We start from the raw sequence: 24,765 nt of genomic DNA on the forward strand, positions 1-24,765 counted from the left end.
GAAGTTTCTGCAAAATGTTTGCTGATTTTGTGGCCTAGCTCTTGGAATGAAAGCTTAACCTTCCAAGTCAGACCAACCATCTCTATTTCAAGTACTTACAGAACTACAATCATCCTTCAGTGAGGTATCCATGACCTATTCCCTCTTCAAAGGGAACAGTTTGCACAAAAATAAAGATTTAGTGGGAACATTCTACTCAGAGCAGGAAAGTTCCTCAAACATGTCCTATCTCCTGATGTAGGGAGAAATTTTGTTTGCACCAGAGGTACAGGCTTGTCCATAAGAGCAAGGCATATACTGAAATTCTCTCTTGTGTGAGCCATGACAGCCCATCAGCAGTAGAGAAGCCAAACTCATAACAGGACAAAGAGAAAGCTTACAAATATTTAAATACTTTGTGTTCTGTGTTCTTCTTTCAAGACCTGAAATTTGTGCCACGCCCAGGTAGTGTGATGACAATGTTCAGGAGCGGACCATGCCTGCAAATCACGTGGGCAGGCTGGGTTAGTTGCTCAAATGCAAATGCGCACTTGTAACAGACAGACAGAGGGTTGGGCTTTCCCTTTCTTGCAGCACCTGCCCTTGCTCAGGAACTGGTTGCAGAACCCATGGAATAAGGCAGCAGAGTAGGATCCTTGTGCCCCTCAAACATTTTAAGAGCTTAAGTTTGTTTTTTTTTTTTAATGTTCCGTTGAATACAAAGCACCATCTATCTTCTCTGCTTTCAAAAAACGCGTTCTAACCTGACGTAACTTAATGAATTGCTATTCTAGTTGAACAATGCAGTTTCTCAATATTTTAAACACCTCTTAATATTTTCCAGGAAGGCATTGCTGAACCCTTCCAGTTCTATTCTGTGACTTGCTACTTAGTGATAGTATCAGATGGACTGTATGCTGTTAGATTAATCACTTGGGATTTTTAACTGCATCCTTCATTTTTTGGCCTTCTGATAGTAAATAGATCAAAGTAAGGAAAATAAATTATAATTTAAGACAACATTGATGAGGCGAGTTATTGTGTAATGACCAGGCCAAGAACTACTACGGAGAAACCTGGAGAGTAGCACTGACTTTCTAGTGCGCAGAGCTATGTTATTTATCAAACTGATTGCTGAGAATTTTGCTTCTTTAGACTGCTGCTATGAGCCCCTTAGCAAATTTTGGGTTGTGCCCAAGTGACAGATAACTGCAGTTTTGTTTGCACCTTGGAATCTCCCTTGGTAGATGAAGGAGAACTGCACTGAAAGTGTGTATATGCCAAGAGGCCAGTGGATGGCATGCCTTGGCTGCAGCTTTAATATAGTACCCAGGTATTCCTCATAATTTTTAAATATTTTTTTACTCACATATTTAAGATGTGACCAAAGTAAAAGAGAAAGTAATGCTGCAGGGCCTGGGGGGTTAGAACAGTGTCATTGTTTTAGGTAATGTACTGCCGTTTAAAAATTACATTGTCAGTCTTTAATTTCTTTCTGTGCTGTCTTTCAGCCCTTTTCTACGTCCAGCATCTAATCCCATTTGAACCACGTGTCTTTTCATATGTAGATATTTTATGGTTGGCTCTTTGCTTCAGTTGTCCCAGGCTTGCTGAAATGAAGGGACATATCAGCTCTGTATTTTAGAAGATGGCAGAGGGGAGTAGCAGACAAATCTCTAGTGTCAGGAGTGGCACAGAAGGATGCTTTGGGTTTGACTGTTCATTTTTATCCAGTGCAAGAAATAAAGCAGAACTGAAACTGGACAGTGATGAGTTCAAAGCAAAGGGAGATGATTGTCTTCACACAGTCTGAATTTATACTGGGGACTTCTTCCAGAGGCAGTGGAAAGTTTTCACGGGCTCAATGAGCTACTAGTGCAGCTTGGGGAGAGAGGGTCAGCTCTTTGGGGACTGCTATGTGGAAAGATGCCTTTTTTGGTCTAGAAGGTCCGTGAGCCACAACTTTCTAGAAGTTGGGAGAATATTTTTATCTTCACTGACCTTTAGCAGTGGGCTTGAATTTTGGAGACCTGAATTTTACCATTGACCCTGACTTGTGTGTCCTGATTAACTGTACAAAAAGGGTGTGAGTGATAACCTTGGCATTGTATCATCTATACCTTCTACAGCCCTGGTGAGGCTGGTGGAGGGCGGCTGAGAAAGCACCATGTGTGAGGGGGGGAGACTAGAGTGCATGTCCCCTTCCATTCCTTCTCCCTCTGCCTGATCTGTGCTTGGAAAGTTACAGAGTGACTAAACTCTTTATTTTTAGACATTACAAAGAAAGAAAGCATTAGACAGCTGGCTGCAAAAATATTTTTTTGTGACCTTTGTCTACATTTGTGCAGTGCTTGTTGCTATTCTGGAGCATGTAGTTCCTCCCCATTTCAGCTCTTCAGTCTTACGTTGTTTCATGAGAAACTGAAATGCTTATAACTTTGTGCATACGTATATTTTAACAAATTACTTCCATATTTGTTTGTAACCCATTTTCGTAGTAACATACTAACTGGAAAAGCAACTGGAGCACTGCTGGTAGAGGCTGCACTGCTGGTAGAGGCTGCACTGCTGGTAGAGGCTGCACTGGGGTAGTCCCATATTGGTGGCTGAACACCCTGTGCACCACTTGGTCCTGCTGTGAACTAACCTCGAGAAATGATTAAATCAGTTTTCCAACTCAGTGAGGCAAAAAGGTTTAGTAGTATGTGTGAATAGGGCCTAGAATTGGGACTGTGATCAGCAGGGTCTGACTTGCAGCTTGGGATGGCAGCTAGCAGGTATGCAAAAGTAGCCTAAGCCAAATAGATGTTACTGGTCATGGGTTTTATTATTGGAGCAATATTTCCAGAAAAGGGGAGTATTTTTAACTTTGAACAAGGAAGAGATATGTCTTTTAGACATATATGTTCAGTTAAGGAAAAAAAAAAAAGGCAGGACAGTATAAATATGAGAAATCCAAGTGTGAAAATAAAACAATTGTACAGTAATCAAAAGGTATGAAGGTATGTGTCAGTCATGTCAGTTGTGTTCCTGAAGAGTAACTGTAGGACAAAGCGTTTTGTAATACTGCTGTTGAGTGATAAGGATAATTTGTTTTATTTACTTAAAGCTATGTGTGTTAGCACTGCACTAACCAGTAAGTCTTCAAACTGAAATGCAGCTGCTGAATCCTTTTTTCCCACAGATACCTTTCACAGATTGTTGGGTAAAGTGAAACTTGCTATTATGTGAAAGTACTCCTAGGTGGAAACCCTTATGTCCCTTATTGCCCTGAAGCAGATTACTGTGACAGAATTTCCTTCTCCAAAGCTGATCTGTAGAAAACAGTTTTTCACTTGCACGGCATCCAAAGTATGAAAAAAACAGTTGATGCTGTTTTGCTAGGACAATATGCTGAATTTATAGGGCACTTTGTTTACCACCTGAAAAATTACAAAACCCTTTTTGAAGGTAAAGTATTGCTCTTGCAAGCAGAGCTGGAGTGAGTTTTTACAGCTAATATGTTATGTGTCAGTACTCCTATTGCATCAAGTGTTACAGGTGTTGTGCTGTTCTTTATCCCGCCTTTTATGTCCATCTTTGATATATTAAAGGAAAGACTCATTTCTCTCAAAAGGCTGAAATGGGAGTGGTGCAGTAGCATTGCAGGGGCTGTGGCAGTATTTGGCAGGTGTTCCATCTGGCCAGTGGAGCAAACCTGATAGAGCCCATGTGCAGGGATATATTGCCTTCTGCCACCACTGGCTTCTAGGGCTCTGCCTGCGCTGGATCCTACAAACACCTGCACTCAGTAAGGTGTTGGATTGTGCCTTCTTATTATAGATGAGCAGTTTCTCATTCCAGACCATTAGTTCCACTAGACCTCAATGGCACTGCAGGCTTCTGCCAGCCCTGCTCCGTGAGGTCCAGGTATTTATTGTAATGGACGCATTTTCTACTGCCAGCTTGACATGTAATTTGAATTTTGTTAGGAGGGATGAGCAATGCCCTTTGTTAGGAAGGATTTCAAATAGCTTCCCATCTCTGTGTTTAAGTAGCAGGATATTGGGGATAGAAGGGGTTTTTTTGTTGGTTGGTTGGTTTTGCGGTTGTTTTTTTTTAAAGCCTTTTAATGAAACTTGGAATAGTTTGTAGAAATGCTGAGGTCAAAGACATTTGCTTCGAAAGGTCTCTTGGGTCAAAACGTTAACAAAAAGCTTTCAGAACCTTGGGGAAAAAATCCTCAAACTCCAAAGTACTGATTTTCCAGAAACCTTTTTTCCCTCTCTAGTGTGTATGAAGGCCTTGTAAGAATTTGAGCCAAACAAAGACAAAACCCTCACTAATTCAGTAAGCTGAATTCTCTTCCAAGCTGCTTAGCTTTTGCTTTTTAGAAACACATGTGGATGGCATGATACAGTGCTTAGATTGTATAATTTGATGTGAGGTATGGGATAATGATGCTGGTGTTGAAATAACAGCTAATGCATCTCTGTGAAAAGAGAAGGAAAAACATTGAACCTCTCAGATGAAAGGCAGATGCATACGTTGCTTTTCTGAAGTTGTTTCAGGAGGTTTGGGAATAAGTCCCTCTGAAAGAGTTGGCTCTGCCCTCTCCTGCACACTTCCCTCTGAGACAGTGCTTGGGGTGCTCAGTAGGAGAAGGCTGTTGTTGACATACTAAGTCGTGTGCTGGGCTTCTTGCTTGGGCAGACAGGTTCTTACCTCTGAAAAGGTTTCATGAGGGAAAAGGGAGTTGTGACCGATATCCCAGCACACCCAGCAAATTTCATCTACTGGATGAAATTAACTGCATTAAGACCCCTGCCTGTGCTTCAGATGTTTTTGGGTCTTCTGTGGCAAACATTGCTGTTGGCAAACATTAAGCCAAAACCAGTGCTGGTATAGGTATACTGAAGTGACAACCCTACTTATCTACTGAATTTATCCTAGGGCTATTAAGATTTTTCTGTTGTTTTGTTTTGTTTTGTTTTGTTTTTTAACTGCTACTAATAAAAGTAACTTCTGCGTTAAGTAGGTCAGAAATACCAAAAAAACAAAACAAATTCAGTAATTGTTTTTGTGTGTTGTGGCAGTAGAACTGTTGAGCATCTGCTCAGAAACAAGCCTCTTCTGCTTTTACTTGTCCTTGTAGTTAGAGCAAATTTAGATTGTTTCTGTTTAAAACCAGCAAGCAATGTCCAACAAGTTAGACGATTGTAATCGTAAATCCCTGGAACAATCTGTATTTAGTGAGCATAAAGTAGATGAGCTGGGAAAATTTGCTCTGCGTCACTCTTTCAAAAAAGGAGCCAGACTCTTCAAAACAGATTTGCATACCTCCTTACACAGAGAGGAATTTTTGCTGGTTTAACTGCCTTCCCTGGTATTTGTAAATATACTGATAGGAAACTATGAGATTTTATGGATATACTTGATTGTGTTTTTTTTAATGAAGCTCACAATTGGCTGGTGTTAGCAATATGAGCAGGCCTTTATGCAAGCACCACTTGAACTATGCCAGTGTCTGAGTGAGAGTTTTTAGCAGGTTCACAGGGATACTGTATGTATGTAATCAGAGCATAGCACTTAACTACAGTTTGTTGTCACAGAATCACAGAATGGTTGAAGTTGGAAGGGACTTCTGGAGATCATCTAGTTGCACTTGGGATGATTCAGAGATGTGCTGCACACTTTCACATTCACTGCAGTTTTCTCAGACTTCTCCAGGTTGATGCATCCTTGGCACAGAAGAGGAGACTCAAGCTCTCGTTGTGCCCTGACAAGCAATTAACTCAAATATTTTCGAGTACATGAAAGGCTAAAGCAAAACTGTATGTTCTCAGTGTACAAGGGGACTTTGTAGCCAAGGTCCTGCCTGTTTGCTTCATGACATTATGTAGGAGCAGTCTCCAGGGTGATTTTGTGCAGATCCTTTGTGCCAGGCTGAGTTATCTTCTCAGAAAATAGATTAGTTAGGGGACGGATGGTATGTAATAAGAGGCCATTAGTCATGTCTGTGGTCCATCATATGACCTACTTTTGATAAAAATGGATGGCAAAAGGGAATTATTTCAGCTGTGATTAACAAATTTTTTTTATAAGTGTGAAATGTGCAGTGGCTTAGCTTTTCTCACTTGCACTAATGAAAATTTCTGAGTAGGCTTCCATATTGAAGTTGGCCACAAAATAAAGTTGCTTAATTGAGGGAAGAAATTTTCTGTGCTTAAAATAATTGAAGGGAAAAAAAGTTTATTAATTTGTGGAATGAAGATTTTACAAAGCCTGTTAGCTATTAAAATGTGTTACACCCAGATGGCAAAAGTCATTGCCTTCACAAGACTCAGGAGGAATGAGAAGGCTGATGCAAAACCTAGAAATTACAGTAGTAGAGCAGCAACTGAAATGAATGCAGTTCTTTGCAATCCTAAGGAGAGGTTTTGAGGTCAAGGAGAAGACAGGTCAATTGTCTCAGTGCATGTGGTTTGAAAGTTTTAAATTAATAATTTAACAGATTTCAGAAATCTTCTTGGCATAACAACAGCATTTAAAACATGTTGCATGTGAATGGCAGGACAGCTTATAAAATCTGATAGGGGAAGTCCCTAAACAAACAAAAAAAGATAAATCTAAACTTACTTTGTCAGTTATTTCTGGGTTTAGGACCTAGTAAGATTCTTGCAGCTCCTTCCCTTATGATGGTGACTTATTTTGGATGTGCCAGTTTTAAATGCAGAAGTGTAAAACACCTTTTTTCCTCTACATCAAAAAACCTTGTCTTGATTAAGGTTCTCTTGAATGGGTAATCTTATCCTTTTGTAAAAATAATTGGTTAAAATGTTTCATTTGCCAGCTAACATTGTCTGTTATTTTAAGGCTAATATTTCTTAAATTGACAGTTTAGAAGAAACTACTGAGTGTATTCTTTGTATCTCCCCGTACATAAAAAAAGAGTGTATTTAATTACATAAATCTAATATTCATTAGCCCTGTTAGCTTAATTTCTGGTTAGTTGGCTGGTTTTTCTGGTTTTCAGGCCCTGTTTGGAAAGCCTTATTAATTCTTGCAGACCTTCTAGGATGTTTAAAAAAAAACATGTAATTTACTTATTGTGGACTCTGGTGGTTTGAATGTCTTCAGAACTGCTGAGAAACTGCAAACATGAATATATTAAAGGATAGCCACTCTGGTTAGCTCAGAAATGGCAGGTGACCTGCTAGTAGGGAAACACTGCATTCAAGTGCTATAAAAGGGTCCTTCAGGCACATTTCCAATGCTCCAGATGACTGAAGAATTACATATCCATGTCTGACCAGATTCAGGGCAAGGATTACATGGTACAAATAGGGCTGTTTGATTTATAGTAAAAGAAAAAAAAAAAAAAGAAAAAGATAATTTTACTTCTAACATTTCTAGTTAATTCTATTTGTTTGGGGGTGTTGTTTTCCCCAGCATTGATGGGATCCTTGTCTCTCCTTGTGTCAGTTGGGATCCTTGTCTCCCTTATACAGCGTCACACCTGCTTGGGGAAACCCAAAATGGTATGTGTGGTGAAAATGATGCTTTTTTTTTATGCCCTAGAGCAGGTGGGGGATCATCTTGCAAAGGGTTTCTTAACCCCTTTTGCAGCAAAAATCTGATCTCTAAGTTTGGGCTGGAGTATGAGGCATTGCTGTTGCTGTTGTAAATAACTGAGCTGAGAAAGACAGGATTCCAAAGTGCAAACCAGTGCCTGCCTTGAGGAGGGCACTGAAATGCTTGTCTTCATGCACACGGTGTGGTATTTGTGGGCCTGTAAAGGCTGAGTGCTTTCCACTCCAATGCTCTGCAATAACCCACATTATCAGAACTGGCTGACTGTGGGCTTTTTGGTTTGGTTTTGTTTTTAAATGTGGCTTTAGATTGTGAATGAGGAAGCTGCCTTTAAAAAGGTTCTTGAATTCTGAGTTTAATTCCCTTTTTTATGTTGGTCTTTCATTTCTAGATCCAGAAGAGAAGGGGAAGCATTCAGCAAAAAATGCTTGTCCTTTAATTTTTGTGTAATTGAATAGCAGCTTTCAATTCAGCTGTACTGGAATTTATTGAAAAAGCAATATTAGTGTAGTATTTGTTCAGATTTACATGTCTTAAAGAGAAAAGCCGGCAATGTACTCAGTTCTGCTCTCCTTACTCTTTCACAATAGTTATTCCCTCTTAATTGCAGTACCTTATGCAATAAATAGTCCCATGTGTTTCAGTAAGACTGTTTAGGGAATTGAATACCACAGTGTTAGCAGAAATGGAAAAAATGAATAATGCTTTTAAGAAGTTCAGGATTTGAATTGCTCAGTGTGTACATGTATCAAACGTTAATTCTGTTTTGTTTACTTATGGATCCGTTTAAGTTATTACAGAAGACCATCATGTTAATGATGCTTTTTATGACACTTGGTGTGGCATTTGGGATCCTATTAATTAAATTCTACTTGAAAATTCTATTTTAGCCTTGAAAAAAAGTTTTTATATTGCAAAGTACAGGTTGAATTGGTTATGGTTTCTTATGAAAAGTAAAAAAAATCTGTTAAATTTTATAAGTTCCACCAAAAGTAATCACATAGACATGGCTTGGCTCATCCACACTTGAATTAGTGGTCAAACCTACTGAGTATTGCAGGTATTGTTTCTGTTAAAACTGCTCTGTTTCTCTTGAGTGTCCTGGTAGGACCTTTGTGGGGGTTTTGAAGCTTTCCCTGTCCCTTTGTCCCTGACAGGGCTGGCCAAGATCATCCTGTGTCTTGCAGCTGTGTGATCTGTGCATGTCCTGACTGCTTTGCTGTCCTTGTGGATGAGCTCTGGCTTGGGTCACGCGCCCATTCCTCCCATACATGAGAAAAACATAAGCAACAAAGGAAGAAAAACTCACATTTGTGTTTAGAAAATATGTTTTGTTTTAGCTAATGAGTATAACATCAATATTACAATTTTCTTTTTAAAATCAAAACAAACACTGTAGCTGTGCTTCGTCCTGGATTTATTTATGCTATTCATTAATGTGACGTGTCATTTTAAGAATGTCATTTAAGCAAACCCAGCTGGTTTGCTCAGATGTAAATGAAAATCAGCTCAGCATGAAGCTTGTTGAATTTTTTCTAACTAGAACGTTTTATCTGCTTTTGACTTTTTACCAAATTAATTTTTTTTCATCTAAATTAGCACGTGTAGAGAACTGCCTTTCTGTTGGAGCAATATCATTACTATCCCATTCCTTCACTCAGCAAAAGGAGAAAAGAAAAGAGAAAGTGCTTAAAATGGGGCTTATTTGTGGATAAGAATTTAATGATTTTTATTATTTTGTGGTCACTCAACTGGATAACCGTGGAACTAAAATACCGAGTGTTGTTTTGGTCCTTGTTGGTAATTGAAGTTTTAGGAAACAGAAGTCTTTTAAGTGAAATCAAGAGTTACATAGTTCAAAGATGGCAGAAGTTCATAGTGTTCATATGTGAATATGAACTCCTATACAGAGTTTGTAGCTTCCGTGGGGATTCCAGAATTGGACTCACAGTTACAAATAATTTAGTTTTTAATGAGTAGAGTGGTGGTCTTTGAGTATATGAAACTTAAACTATGCAATTCATCTCCTAAATGTATCAGAGAACTTATGGATTGGTGTTAGGATCTGTGACAGCCTTGTATTTTAGCAGAAGATTTTGGAGGCAGAGCATTGCTGTGGCTCTGCACCGTGCAAACTTTATGCTTTTAGAAAATTGTGTTGACTGGGCAGCTCAAGTGCTTGCTACATTTCAGGATTTTGAAATTCCATTGTGCGAAAGGAGTTATGAGGCAGTAGCTCCTTTGGAAACTGATTTACGAAAAAGGCTCTGTTTGGAGGATAATATTCTGTGCTCTTCATTTCTGCAAGCTGCCCTGCTCTTTTCATTAGCGGGTGCTTCTCTAGGAGGCATTCCTCTCATGCTTTTGTTCTAATCTCTTTTTTCACGACATGAAAGAAAATCCTCTGTTTCATGTGCTCTGTGGAGTTCCTTTCATCCTTCAAAGTGATGTTACTTTTTTTGCAATGTAATTGCCTGTATGAGCTTGCTTTCGAGCTGGAAAGCTAAGTACTGTTTTTGTTGGCAGGGTTATAATGTTTGCCCGTTTACCACATGTCATTGATTGATAACAGTAAGGAAGTAAATAACTGAAGGATTTCACCTGTTTTCTCGTTCTTCTGTTTCTCACAGGTTCATTGCTAAACCATGTGCCTTAGGCCTTAAAGTCCAAGCCAATGGACCACAGAAAGCTCAACCTAATGCTATTCTGGAAAAAGTTTTCACAGCTATTACAAAGGTAGAGTGTCTAACTAAAATATTTACCTTATAAAGTGGAATATTGCATTACAAACTATGTCTGAATAAAGCAAAGCTAATAGATAAATGCAGTGCTGCATTTTTACACCTAAAATCAGAAATGGAAATATTGGGAACACCATTAGTATGCCAGCTTCAGCCGTTGTGCATTCCTTTGTGATGTCTCCTGTAAGCTTTTAATCAAAAAGTTGTCACAGAAACACTTTGTACATGTCATGTGGCCACCCACTCTTTTTTTGCTTCTTATCTGTTAGAAATTTCCACACAGTTTGGGTTTTTTGGAAAAAAAAAAGAGCTAATTGTGAGCCACTAAGATTGATACTGTATTTTCCATGAAACTTAGAGCTACTTCTTCTAGGGGAACTGCCTGAGCACAGGCACTGGTATCCCAGCTATAGGAGAAGGAGATAGAAAAGTGGGAGAAACTGACTGAATAATAGAGCCTGCAGATTTTTTTTTTTCAAGTTTTTCACCCACATCTTACATCTTTATGTCTACATTTCTCACCGTATGACATCTCAACTAAACCTCTCTGTCATTTTGTTCATACTTTTGAAGCATCCTAAACTTTTCTGCAGGAGCCTTTCAGTCCCACCTTGGATCCAGCCTGCAGCTGGACATGCCACAGAAAGTATTAGAGTCAGAGGGCAAAATTGAGTGCAGTGCCAAAGACAGTGAAATATTCTGTGGATCTGCCTTGCTTGTGTGTTCCACCCTATCCTGAGATCACCATGGCACTTGGTGTAGCTTTTGTCCTGTTTTCAGGGAGGGAGACTCATACACACCTTCTTTCTGAAGGCTGCAGCACATGCTCTCACTCGGACTCAGCTGAATGGTTGGATTTTGTTTCTTGTGGGGGTTTTGTGCCTTTTGCTTTTTTCTACTTTTTTTCTTTTTTCCCCAAAATTTCCTTGTAGAATCTGGTAGTCTGATAGAGGGCCTGAAATACCTATAAATGTGAAGAGCTCCAGAGGACCTCCAGCAAAATCTGGTAGCTACTCTCAGTGAAACCATCCAATTTAGCTAACTACCTTTTTTGAATCACACACAACAGTTATCTCTAGTCAAACTCCCAAGGGCTGCATCAAGTATTTGATTTTTCTAAGGTTACAGACAGGGGTTTTCTTAACCTTCCATTATAACCTAGTGGCTACTTTGGTTGATTAAAAAACTTCTTTGAGATGGATAGCAAATACTTTATCCTTCTCTTGTCTCTTTTCTTTTTTTTTTTTCTTGTGTTTTCATGGAGGCTGTTTTCTCTGTTTTATATCTTGTAGCATTTAAAAAGTTTTTGTTGTGAGAGCTCTTGTATCTCATTCAGTTATGTAACTGGCTTGCAGAAATAAAGCTAAAGCTTCAGAAAACAGATTGTCCTAAAGCTTTTTCTGTTTCTTTAAAAAGCAATGTGATCAGGAGAAATACGTAAGTAGTATTTATGCTGTGCTGTACATGTAGAATTGCTGAATGAAGATATGGCTTGTACGCTCTTAAAATTAAGAACAGACTTACTTTCTTTTGCCTTACTTTACCTCTGCACTGGTTTGCAGCTGTGCTGATGGTATGAGAGTTCCACATTTTCTGCTTTGGAGAATATTTGTGTGTAGTTAATTTTACAGAAAAAAATTCCCTCTCATTGTTGTCAAGGTGATTTTCCTTTTGAAGTTGTAACTTTGTTTAATGACCTCATTTTTTAAGATTAAAATGCGGAAACATGGGATTTATCTTCTTTCTCTGTCAGTCAAACCATCCTCTCTACTGCAACAGATGATAGGGCAAAGATCCTGATGTAGGAGGATGAAACAGGCACAGTGTGTGGCAGGCAGCAGGGTGTTTGTAAGACCTGCTGCTCAGTCATTTTATACCTACTTACCTTCACTTCCAAGTTGCAAAGAAGTTTTAATCCCATTGTTCCCTTTAAGTTTCTTACTAGTAATGAGCTGCATGTCATATTACAGGATCTGTTCTTCTAGATTAATACCAGTCACTGTAAACGTATTTTGACGGGAATCTGCCAGTAGCGATTTCTGTGAACATATTTCTATGTATCCATGTGTCTGTCAGGCAGCCTTGATAAGAAGTCAAGAGTCAATTATAGTGGTTCTTTAAAGCATTAATGCAGTTGGGCAAGAAACTAACTTTTACACTTCTCTGTTCTGTAGCACCCAGATGAGAAGAGGCTGGAGGGCCTCTCCAAGCAGCTGGACTGGGATGTACGCAGCATTCAACGTTGGTTTCGACAAAGACGCAACCAGGAAAAGCCCAGCACTCTTAGGAAGTTCTGTGAGAGCATGTAAGGATGTGTGTTCTCTTCTAGAGTTTTGCTGAGCCCATGTTCTCCTCAGTTTTCCTCTTTGTTCTTCACAGGTATTTCTGTAGACGGGTAGAAAATTACACAGATTGGTAGAATATGACTTCTTTAATGAGAAAAACAAACTTCATTCTCCTGAAGGAGTCAGATTATGCTTTTTGTGTACTTTCAATGGTCGAAAGCTTTCAGAAGTCAAATAATTGTGATTCTATACAGTCAGGGTGCCATTCTTTAAGACCAGTCATCTTGTGTTAGAGTGCTTACAGCCCTACCTTTACCTATAAACCTGACAGAGATCTGAGAGGGAGGAGTAAAGATAAAAGCCAGTTGGGTTGTTAAACAAAAAGAAGACAAAAGATAAGTTGACTGATAATGATTGCCCTTTAATAAAAAGAGGAACTTAAGTGTCAGAATGCTTAAGTCCTTTCATTGGTATTTACAGCTAAAATTCTCCTTACTAAATATTTAATAAAACCAGGCAGGTGAGATTATGGATAAACCTAGTCATCCTGTTGCCAGCAGCTGGTGGCCTGAGATTCACTGATTTTTGAGATCAGTGAAGAGCACCCTCTTTTTCTTCAAGGGTTGTAGTTGTTGTCTGCTTAACTTGTAGGAAAGGCTGTGGAATCCTGGGAAAAAAAATTAAAACTGTATTAGTGTTAGAGCTAGTGTATTTGAGTGGTATATCTTGCTGCCTCTGTAACTCAAGGACTTCACTCTCTTGCACTAGTGCCAGCACATTTGGGATGACCTAGTTTTTAAGAAAAACATACCATGAAATACCATCCCAGATTGGATGGCAATGGGTGCTGAACTTTATGGCATTCATTATGGAGAAAGCATGCAGATAACAGCTATGAATGCAGAATGGAAGGTAAGGTCATACTGTAATGAAGTGCTGACAGAATTTAGTGCCAGTTTCGGTTTCATTTAGAGGGAGCCATTAGACATTATTGCAATATGTGTACTTTATAGTAATGATAATACTTGCCCAAAAAGAAGCAACATGGCATAAATAATAGCTGGATAGTTCAGGTTCCATCTGTTAATGGTTTGAGGAGGTGCAGTGGGAGTTGCCTCTGTTTCTGTTTGTACACAGTGCTGTGATAATGAGGTGTTATCCAGCCAACCGTGTGTGCCTTGCCCTGGGAGCATTTCCAGTGGTGGAGGATGCGCCACCAGCTGAGCTATCCCACGTTGGATGAAGTTGTTGGCAGGTAGTCAGACTAGCACTGGGAAGCCAGGACTACCCTTTTAGCCCCTCAGTATGGGTGTTAAACTGTTGTCTAGTTAAATCTACCCATCAGGGCACTAAGCAAGGTACTTCAGTGTGTTTTAACTAAAGAAATTCTTCAGTATGAGGTCTGTAGCCTTTTCACAGCTATTGAGTTAGTGGGGTGGCTTTTTGGATGTAGTGTCTCTGTGTGGCAGCTGCTGGGCTACATAAAATACATGTCACAGGAAGGGGAGCGCTCAAGTCTTCAGTAACTGGGGTGTCAGTGGAGAGTTTCACAGCCAGGACAGAGAACAAAATGTGTCCTTATGTAATAAGCAAGTACAGAGCAGGCATAATGACAGTGATCCCCGCCTACACCTTCATACTGTTGAGCTGCTGTTGACCCTCCAGAGAAGACTTGAGTTTTGCTGGCAATGATATTGATTGACTGGCTTGGAAAGAAAAGTGACAGAACCCACAGCAAATGTGGAGCTACTCTAAAAAGAGTTCCACTTCTTTTTACATGGAGACAATTCGATTTACTGCTAGACAAAGTGTTCCTTGGGCACAGAGTGGCTTTTCCATGATGAAAGGGAGAAGGCAGCTGTGCCAGAAGGGCTGTAGGCCATTCGTGACTGCCTTATCTTTCTTGCAAATGAATAGCGTGGGCACTATGTAAGGTAGAGGAGCTTCAATAGGACAAAGGCTGAGAGTGAAATTTAGTGATAAACGCACTTGCCTGAGATACGTGACACCCAAGATCAAGTGCCAAACACATTATACCAGTAACTTCATCACTAGATTCTTATCGTCCCACATTTCTCACTTTCTCTACCCCTTCCCTTCATTTTTTTTCAAATGATTCCAATTCTATTCGTAAACAGAGTGCAGGGAAACTCCAAAACCTACACTGCTTTGGTGTTTGGTTTTTTGGTTTTGTTCTGGTTTTTTTTCGAAATGGAATAATTCCTTTGATGCCAACCTTTGTCAGATATCCTGACCATTGGCAGATTGTGGTTATATGAAGAAAAAGAAAGTAATAAAATCTCAGTCTATGCACACTGTTTGTGCCATGGCATTATAGTGAAAATAAACTACTTCTTCAGGAACCTTAATCAGCATTCTCCCCATAGTTTTGTGTGGCAGTCTGAAAGAGAAGGTGTAATTTGATTATTGGAGGTGTAGAGACCCTAATGGTCAGGCTTCAGTGGCATCATGTACCTGCTTAAGATTTCAGATGTTAATGGTTAGAAGTATCTATTTGAAATATGAAATAGATAATTTCTCCAGGTAGTGATTAATGATCCATTATTAGTTTTTCAAGGATTTGGTCATTCTGACTTGAAACTTGGAGTTAGAGGCAGTCACTGTTTGCAGTCACTAGGAAAGGCATCCACATGGTATAACCTCAGATTGCAAGGATCAGGCACTTAGCTCACTCTGTTAGCTGCTGGGGTTAGTCTGTCCCTAGCTTTTCTTTCTCTTGTGTGAATTTAGGCAATTTTGGCTCCTTTTCTCAACTTGAAAGATCCAAGGTGCGTAAAGGAGAAGACAAAGTGGTGAACTGAGTGTGCAAAGTGGACTTTTCTACTTCCATAAATTTCTGTTGGGTTTTAATTATTCTTTTCTTTCTGTCCCCATGGCACTGCCTAATATCAAGAAAATTACTTTGCTGGTTGCCAGACCAAATACAGGAACCAAGAATGTGTTTGTTAAAGTCTAATGTGTCAGAAAGGCAATGCAGTAGCAATTCCCAAGCCACTTCCCATTTCTTCCCAGTTTCAGTGTGTTGCACTGCTGCTCACACTACCAGTGCATAGGCATGTCTGGTTTTCTCAAGGAATAAGTAGTACAGAAAGAGACAGCATTCTGTTCTCCCACCTTGTTGTCCGGATCAACATGAAAGAACCTGTGATGGCATAAGTTATTAGCCTGGCACTTTGGAATGTCATCAGGCTGATGACTTGTCTGTCCTACAGCTATGTACATTTAAGCAAGATGTTTATTAGAGACATTTACATAGTTTCCAGGGAGTGGCTAGAAGAAACATATGGCCAAGAGAGGATTTTTGAGTTTATGAAACGTTCTGTGTGTGAAAACATAGAAATGTGCCAACTGAAGAGCCAAAGATCCATTTCCCCCCACCTTTCCTTTCTCGAAGAAGCTTGGATACTAAAATGTTTGTAAGTGAGGTGTCTTTTAGTTTTGACATAGGGGAGAGAAGAGTCTCTGTCTCATATCCTAGCCAGACATTCTTTTTCCTAGGATATTGAAGCTGTGCACATTGCTTTGAGGGACATTTTATCTATCTAGAGTTGTTTTTTTTTTGTTTGTCATGCACATTTGTGTGAAAATTTTATAAACTGTTTACAAGTTCTTGGTCATACTGCTTTTCTCAAGTAGCAGAGTAATTCTGTTCTACAAAATTGTATTGGAAAAATAACTATGCAAGGGAAAGAAGTTAAGGCAGCTGTTTGGTTATTGAAATTCTGAACTGTGCTGATACAAATCTTAACAAAATGCATAGAATAATTCTTCAGTCTGTGCTTTGTGTGTAGAAGTAAAGCCCGAGAAAATAAATAGACTTCTAGCGCTGAATTTTTAATATCATCAGGCCCTTTTAAGCTTCTAAAAAATATCTGATCTGAGCAAAAATATGTGGTAAATGGTATTTTGGGTCCATTTAATTCTGATTAGTCAGCTGCTTCAGTGCTATATGCAGTGAAGGACTAACCAGTGTTTCATGACCAGAGAAGAGAACAAGGGTCTGTGAAGTCGTGCTACATGCTCTGGAGTGAGTGTGATAGTTACCCTTCAATGGCAGTGGAATTGCAGTATCTCCCTTGTCTTCCTCTGCTGTTTTCCATGGAACAGGAATGGCTGTTCCTCCTCACTCTCTAACAGGAATGAGGCATAATCTTTTTGTTGGTTTTCTGGTCTGTTCAGGAGATCTAAGGCACTGGTAACTCAACCAGCTGCTTGGTGAAAGGGTAACTGCACATCTGACTAGTATGCTGATAAAACAGTTAAAGGTTTTCCTTGCTATTGTAACTCTGGTTTCTTTTTTTTTGTCTTAACTGGGCAGATACTTAGTTCTGCTGCACCTTCTCATTGTAATGTGCTGCAGTGGCCCGTGTCCTGCTGTGGGCTGTGTCCAGGAGCTCCTGGGACAGGTGCTTCTGCTGACAAGTGATCGTAACACAGCAGTCTCACCTGAAAGAGAAAGCATCAAGGAAAATCCAAAATTTCTGGAAGTCACAATGCAAGAGCAGCAAACTGCAATGAGGCATAGTATTGAAAGCCACTATGTAATTACTGATTTCTTTCTTCTGAAACACTTAGTACTGAAACCGGTAATAGGACTGAAACTCTTTTATATAGGTGAAAAAAAGCAAATCATTTGCATTTTTGTCTTGCTGATCCTTAACTTACTTCTTTCAGTATTTCAGTTAGCTTTCTGTGACCTTGAGTGAAATACTCTTCGGTGTGTCACAGAAACTTACAATACTGCAGCAGATAATTTATATTTCTGTTAGTGGTGTCTGAAGAACACAGTATTTTGTGATATGATTGAGGACTAGGAAATGTATATTTGTGTACACCTCGCTGTGTCTGGATGTAGATTTCTTTTTTCCATTTCTCTCTGCTATGAACGTAAAGGGAGTTCATCAGTAAGAATAAGGGGAGGAGTATTCCTTCAAGAACATAGCTGAGTTTATAGCCAAGAGACTGGTTTGGCTCAGGTCAGGCAACAAGTTTCCCCAAAGCTGCTAACTCACAACGCAACATGTCAAATCAGACCTGGCACTACTGAAAGGATAATTCATTGAAAAGACAATTCACTCCAGGGATTTCTCCAGACAGATGATACAGATATAAAATTTGCTAAATCTGCCTCTTCCAGCTGGGAGTCTTGTTATCCAAGGAGAGCTAGTGCCTCTACACTGTGCCATAGGGCAAGCAGCACATGCTTGGTGTCAGGCTGTGAAAACACCATACTGGCAAGGTGCCATACCTCAGTCTTAGGAACATGGATCCTTCTTGCAGGGATGGAAGAGAAGAGAAGGGAGGGGGTGGGGGGGAAGAAAACCAAAAAGCCTCAAACCCACAAATTCTCATGGTGTTTCAGGGCTGTAAAGTAGATCCTGGGCATATGCTGTCCAGCGTTCCAGCCCTGAGCGCTCTGGCTATGAGCCCATTCAAACTAGTTAGGTTTCTTGCAACCTTGAACTCTATGAAATGTCTCTGTAAGGATTCACGTATCAGGTGATTCACGTTTAATGATGGTGTTAGTGTAAGACAAGGGACAACAACAAAGGCTAGCTCTTATACTGCTCAGGGAATGCTGTCTTTGGAGGGAATAGAATTGTTTCTTGGTGAAACCCATAAAGCCGTGTTGCCCATCACTGTTTCCCATTTTACCACTAGACTGGTGTGAGTAGAACAAACTGTTCCGTTGCCATTTTTAATTAAAATATTTATTTAATGTAATTGAAGGTTTGGTACTTTGCAGATGCAAATGGCAGCACAGTGACTTGAAGATTTTACCAGGCTTGTGCAGGAGGTTAGAAAGACAATGGAAGAAGAGAGAGGATCAGCTTAGTGCAAGATAAAAGCATATGGAAGTGATAGATTATATAAAGAAAACAGCAACTTTGTGGAAGAACCAGGAGGTATTAAATGGAAAAGAAGAAGAAGCATATTCAAAATTGAATAGTAAAAACAGTTTTTCACACTCTAATTAACAGGATTTTATGTTTCTTTCATGGAATTCATTGCTCTCTTGAGGCAATAATTCAGCAGTAAGTTGTAATTAATTGATTGTTTTATTTACTTGGGCAATCATTAATTGTTTTATTTACTTGGGCAATCAGAGTATTTGGTATTATGTTGATAAGTGGATTGTAGCTATAGTTTTCTTAGAAGATTGTTGTGAAGACTAACCTAAAATCTTTAAAGTACCACATAATGAAACTGGAGTACAGAGGTAAGGAGAAGAAGAGTCTTGTGAACAAATAGCCTTTGTGGCATGAAGGGCAAGTAGGGAGTAGGGGCTCAGGTGTAGACAGAGTCAGATTTGTGGGATAGCTTGTTGAGGGAGAACATAGGTTTTCAATGAGATGTGAAGGGAGTTAGCGTCTGGGAAGTTATTCCTGAACAGGGAAGGTGTGAGTTTGCTGAGTGCAAGAAGAGTTTATTATAGCTTCAGGTAGCAGGGAAGTTGAGAAATACTCTAATTGAGTGGTAACTGAAGTATGAAGTAATAAAGACAGTCTGGCAATTGTTGTCTATAATAAGTATGTAAAATACTGCAGTTTTGTCATAGTACTGTAAGAATTACACCTAGACTCTGGGATTGATACATTCAAGGGCCTTCTATTCTCTTAAGAGTATTATATCTAGTAACATCACTGAAAAGGGAGAGAGATGTCCTGGAATGCAAGGCCTTAATAGAAGGTAAAAGAAAATGAGGCATTTATAGAGATTCATGTCAAGGAAACTAGAGCTGTACAAAAAGACCTGGAGTCATGTTTGAGTAGGTAAAAAACCAAGATAGAAATCCGTGAGAGTTGCACTCAATAGTCTGTATGTTACTGCCTCCTTTGTCTGTTACCAGGAACTTATATTTCTCTCTAAGCCACATATGAAGTTAGTGCAGAAGACTATTGATGAAACTTTTTATTAAGAGTAAATTTTCTTTGTTGTATGATGTCATTCAGCACTGGTTCACTGATGGCTTCCCTGCCGCAAGAGAAAGAGGGTAAGACAGTACTGGTTGCCTTGAGTTACATAACACATAGTAATTTGTAGCCTGAGTTCCTGGGCATATGAATAAGTCAATGGCTGGCAAGCTGTCCTGATTTTAAAGTTGTGAGAATGCAGTGCAGCTACTGACAGCTCTTTTAATTCTGCTGTAACTCTTGCTCTCTGATGAATCAGGACTAAACATCTTGCAGGTACTTCCTCTGCAACATGCAGCTTGCTCAGCACTTGCATTTCCAAAGGCAGGGTTCTGGCAATCAAGCCCAACTGCTACAGCCTGGTTTGCTGTGGGTTTATGCTTTCAGTTTTGCCTCTTGGAGCATCTGTATTAAGCTCTGGACGATTCACATTTCTTTAGTGTCCCGTCTGGATCTGTAACTTAATTATACGTCCTTTTATGATTTAGTTACGCACTTTTGTGCTGTGGTGCATTTGCACAGGCTGGCTCAAGCTGTAGTTCAGCAGCACAGCCTACCATTGCAGCTTTGGCTTGCTGTAAAGGCCATCTCCCTGAGCCCTGTGCCCTTGCCCTCCCATCTGCCCTGCCCTGTGCCAGACAGCTGGGTGTACAGCTGTTTGTCAGGCAGCATGCTGTACCTGCAGGGGTTGAAGGTCACCCTGCATGAAAACATACAGTGCTCATCAGTCAGGTTTTCCTGTTGTGGGTCACGAGATGGTCACATAAGCATGCTGGAGTTCTGTTGCTTGTGGTTGTGGAGAGTGCCTGTGCAATCAAGTAACAGAAGGGAAACCAGGGAAGCATAGACAGTACTTGCATCCAGTGTGAAAGCTCAGGTTTTGATGTGATGGAGGAGAGAAGTGGGGGAAATAGCTACAGCCACCTGGTCCTCTTGTGGTGGAACAGGGCATGGTGTGCCATGTGGTGCTCTGAGTGCATCTCTTCCTTCTGCCAGCTCTGATACAAGGGCTTAGATTAACACAGCTGAGTAAATGAATGCTTTTCCGCCAAACAGCTGCTTCTGTGACTGTGCATATTTTCTTTATCTAATTCTTCCTATCATTTCCCAATTTTGAATAGTCAAATACTATGTCCGGGTCTGTTGTTGCCCTGCTAACCTGATACATAAGAAAACTGGTGAAGAGGAAGGTGGAAGTAGACTTCTTGCAGCTCTTTCATATGCTGCTCAAGAGGCTCCAGTTAACTCAGGGCTGGTATGAAACAGATCCCAGAACTGGTCAACGTTGGCCATTTCCCTTTCCTACTACATCTGCCATACTCACATGTGAATCTGGTCTGTGATCACTGTTTTGCCTTTTTAAGCTGGGCCTCAGAATGTCTCTCTGCCCAGACATGTTATTAGAGGGAAATGATAACACTGGTTATCAGGAGTTGCCAGCCCTCTTTCCATGCTATTCTACTGGAGCAGAAAGGCAAACCTGTCCATGCCATGTCCTCATTCTATGCTCACTGTATTTTTAGACTGTGCATTAAGCACTTTTCATTTTGTGTCTTATGAAATCTCCCTCTTCCCTCAAATTGGATTACTTAAAACTTTGAATTCCCTGCCCTTACTGCCTTCTGTGACACAGTTTTTAACATAATTAATAAATTAAAATTAACTCATGTGCTGGTCCTGCAAAGACACTATCACTTAACATTATCATTGCACATTAGGCAAGGTTATAATAAATTAACTAGGTTTCCATTCCCTTGCGGGTTGTATGTACTCATCATTATTTTATATTGTGGAAATTAAATAATTCCTTCCTAATTTCTAGTTAAGGTGAACATGAGTTCAAAATTACAGTCACAATATAACAAATATAGACAACTAAAGAACAACTGCAAAGACTGCAGTAGCTGCTGCCTTCTTCTGTATGGAACAGTACCTTGAATTGTCTTGCTCTTGATTATGGAAGAGATCAGCTACTGCCTTCAGTCAGCCTGAACTTTAAATCAGGTTGCCAAACACTGGAGCAGAGGGGCTTGGAAGAAACATGGAGGCAGAGCTGTGATTCTTCAGGAGAGACACAGCGGATGTACAGCCAAGAAAGCCAGGGTTCAGTTTGGGATCAGAATCATTTAGGTTGGAAAAGACCTCCAAAATCATTGAGTTCAACTATTGACCAATCACCACCTTACCAACTAGACCATGGCACGTCCAGGTGCTTCATGAACACTTCCAGGACGGTGACTCCACCCCCTCCCTGGGTAGTCTATTCCAGTGCTTAACAACCCTTTCCAAGAAGAAATTCTTCCTGACGTCTTACCTGAACCTCCTCTGGCATAGCTTGAGGGCATTGCCTCTTGAAATGCTACAGACTTCAAGACTACTTTTTAAGCTTAGTAGATGGAATTCACAGGGTTTAAAAACTGACTCTTGACAGTTTGGGGAGGATATTCTGTGAGTGTAGCACAGGTTTTTATTCCAGTTTATCACTCTTATTCTACCTGAAGCATTGGACTCCATCTTCACCATTTGTTTCAGGTACAAATATCTCTTGTTCTCTCATTTAAAAATATTTCATTGTCGCCAAAATTTAAAGGTTTTTTTAGTTTTACTTTAATGAAACTTTCCAATAGTAAAACCAGTCTTGCCCAAGTAGAATAGTGTAAAATGGAAAATAAAATTGACAAGATGAGCTTTGCATATACTGCTAAAAACATTGCTTATTCTCCAGTCTCAACTATGATAGCACTGCAACTCCCACTTAGAAGATGGGGAGGTTTATCTTCTGGAATGGGAGTACAGAACGTGTAGACACAGCAGACCGTCCCCAGAAGACTGATCTATAACCGTGTAAGATGGAGGGTGTGTGGTTGGTGCGCACAAATTCGGTGTGAGCTGCATGGATTGAAGAATGCAGCACATTCTTCAGTGGGCTATTTCTGCAGGGAAATGGAGAAACAACATTGACATCTAGCCTACTTCTGGAAAGATCAATACTTGTGAGGGGTTAGCATCCACTTTGGCAGGCTAAAAACCAGTCTGGGGCAGATGACATAGTGCTACAGGAAATTAACATTTAGTATGGGAAAAAAAGAAAACAGCTAATACAATTTGCTCTAAGAAGATATTTACCTGTCAAAGAAGTTGCCTTATGCACACATATAAGTTGGCCGTCATGGCTAGGACAACACTGGCAGGTGAAAAGCAAATGCAGTCTGGAAGATTCAAGTTATTGTTCCTCTAGAACTGTAAAAGAGTGACTTGTGAGATCACTAGTAAGAATGGAGAGTAGAGGTCCCCATTAGAAAGATTTTGAAAGATTTGTTTTTTCTCTCCAAGACTTGTCAGCTGTGTACATCGAACATCACTGATGGGAAAACAGGTCTGTTGATCAAACCACAGGGGAGGGTGCATGGCAGGGACATCTGTTTTTTCTATGTGCACTTCCCATGAGCTTTCCAGATAGTATCTCTTTGTAGGGCAAGATTTGGCAATGCTAATAGATCTCTGAGGTCTTATCAGACCTTTATTTTATGTAGTCCCAAAGTACTCAGGAGAGAACAGTTGCATAACCATTAAACAGAAACTATGTAACCTGGAAGGAGTTTCCAAAACACCTTTTGTATTATGCATATTTTCTGGCCTAATTATTTAAACATACTTTATTATTTATAAACCTGTATCTCTTAAATTTAGTACTCTGTTTCCTTTCTGCTTTTTTGCACTACTAAATTTTGCACTTAAGACTTTCAGAGCTGCATTTTGAGCATACAGATTTAGGACAGGACTGGTCTCAAGTGGCACTGTAATATTAAATATTAAATAACTGATTCAAACTGCATCCAAGAGGAAAATCAGATGACAGTCAAATCTTGAGCCAGAAAATTGAAGAAGAAAGCAATAAACATTTCTCAGTTTATCATACCTGCTATTTTGCACATTTTAGTGAGCTGTGCATAACTGTCAACCTTCCTCAAATAACTCTGGCTTAACCATAGTGCGGGACCTATTTACCAGCTTTGTATGAGACTACAGGAATGAATATAAGTAAAGATATAGTGGAGAGTACTGTTTGAGCTGCTAATAGTCCTATTTATTACATGGATTAAGCACTGGTTTTCAGGGCTCTGTCTTGTATTTTTATGTTGTATATTACTTAAAAATAGTATCTTTGGGGAAATCTGTTTTTACAGGAGAAGGGTTGCTATTTGTTGTGTTGGTTTTGGTTTTAACTTAAAGTTGGAGTAGACCTAAAGTGGTCAGTAGACAATGTCACAAATATTAAGGAGCTCATCCAGAAGTTCTGCTTTAAGTCACGGTGGGAATGTGGGGAACTTAGTGATGCTTCCCGTTTAAAACAAATAAACATTCAGTATTGTGTAAACTCAACTTCAGAAATGCTCCTTTGAGCACTCTTACAATGAACATGCCATTCAAACCGAAGGAAGTCTTTGCAGCAAGAAGTTGTTTTCATTCTCAGCTAACAATTGCAAAGCCCAGCTACATCCCTGTCCAGTCAGACAGTGGGGATTCAAATGGAGAACAAGCTGTGTAATGGCAGTTCAAGCTTCTCATCCTCTTCAGAACCAAGACCTGCAGCTGTGAAGTTTGCATTAGGCTCAGTTTGACTTTTAGCCCAAAGCCTGAGCCCAGAGGTCTGTCAGCCACTGCCAACAGTTGAGCAGCTGGTGATGGAGAGAGCAAATCTGACATTTTACTGAAGTGTATTTCCATGAGAAAGCTTCAAGTGTCTGCAGTTTCTCTGAAAGTAGTTTTAAGAGCCAGAAATCCAGTTTCTTTGATAGCAGGCAATATGGTGAGCCCATGACTAGTTGCTAAATATGCTGGGGGTTTTTAATGTTAACTGTTTGTGGCCCTGACTGCAGCAAATCAATGGCAAAAGCATCAATGTAAATAACAGCTACAATTCTAGAAGTAAAATGGCTGTTATGTTTTTAATATTGTGCATTTATTATGTTTCATGTTTGGTTGCCAAAAGTCAGTTGGGTAGATTTGGATCTTTGCACACCATTTCTGAGCAGCAGACATTGGTTTGGCACCAGAGCCCTAAGGACTGTGCACTGCCAGGTGGGTGCTGCAAAGATGGGGCTCTGCTGGAGTGGTGCTGTTCACAGCATGGCCTGTCAATCTTCCTGCAAAAGAAATGGAAGAAAAGGAAAACTGCAATAGCAGAGAGACTTGTGCCTCTTCATCCTTACCCTTGGAAGAAGCAGTTATTTTCCTGGTAGAGCAGCTGTA

General features: G+C 39.9%; 1 protein-coding gene across 2 annotated transcripts in view; it reads left to right on the forward strand.

The window, feature by feature from the left end:
- Positions 1 to 24,765, forward strand: part of CERS6 (ceramide synthase 6) — a 115,450-nt gene that overhangs the window by 25,507 nt on the left and 65,178 nt on the right. For both annotated transcript variants that reach the window (XM_027911513.1, XM_027911514.1), the window contains exons 2-3: positions 10,182 to 10,287; positions 12,467 to 12,597. In XM_027911513.1, coding sequence (XP_027767314.1) covers positions 10,182 to 10,287; positions 12,467 to 12,597 — 237 coding nt within the window. The remainder of the gene's footprint in view (positions 1 to 10,181; positions 10,288 to 12,466; positions 12,598 to 24,765) is intronic.

This window comes from Empidonax traillii, unplaced genomic scaffold (genome assembly GCF_003031625.1).
Source record: "Empidonax traillii isolate 1590-97213 ecotype Southwest subspecies unplaced genomic scaffold, ASM303162v1 scaffold33:size3420811, whole genome shotgun sequence".
Classification (NCBI taxonomy): domain Eukaryota; kingdom Metazoa; phylum Chordata; class Aves; order Passeriformes; family Tyrannidae; genus Empidonax; species Empidonax traillii.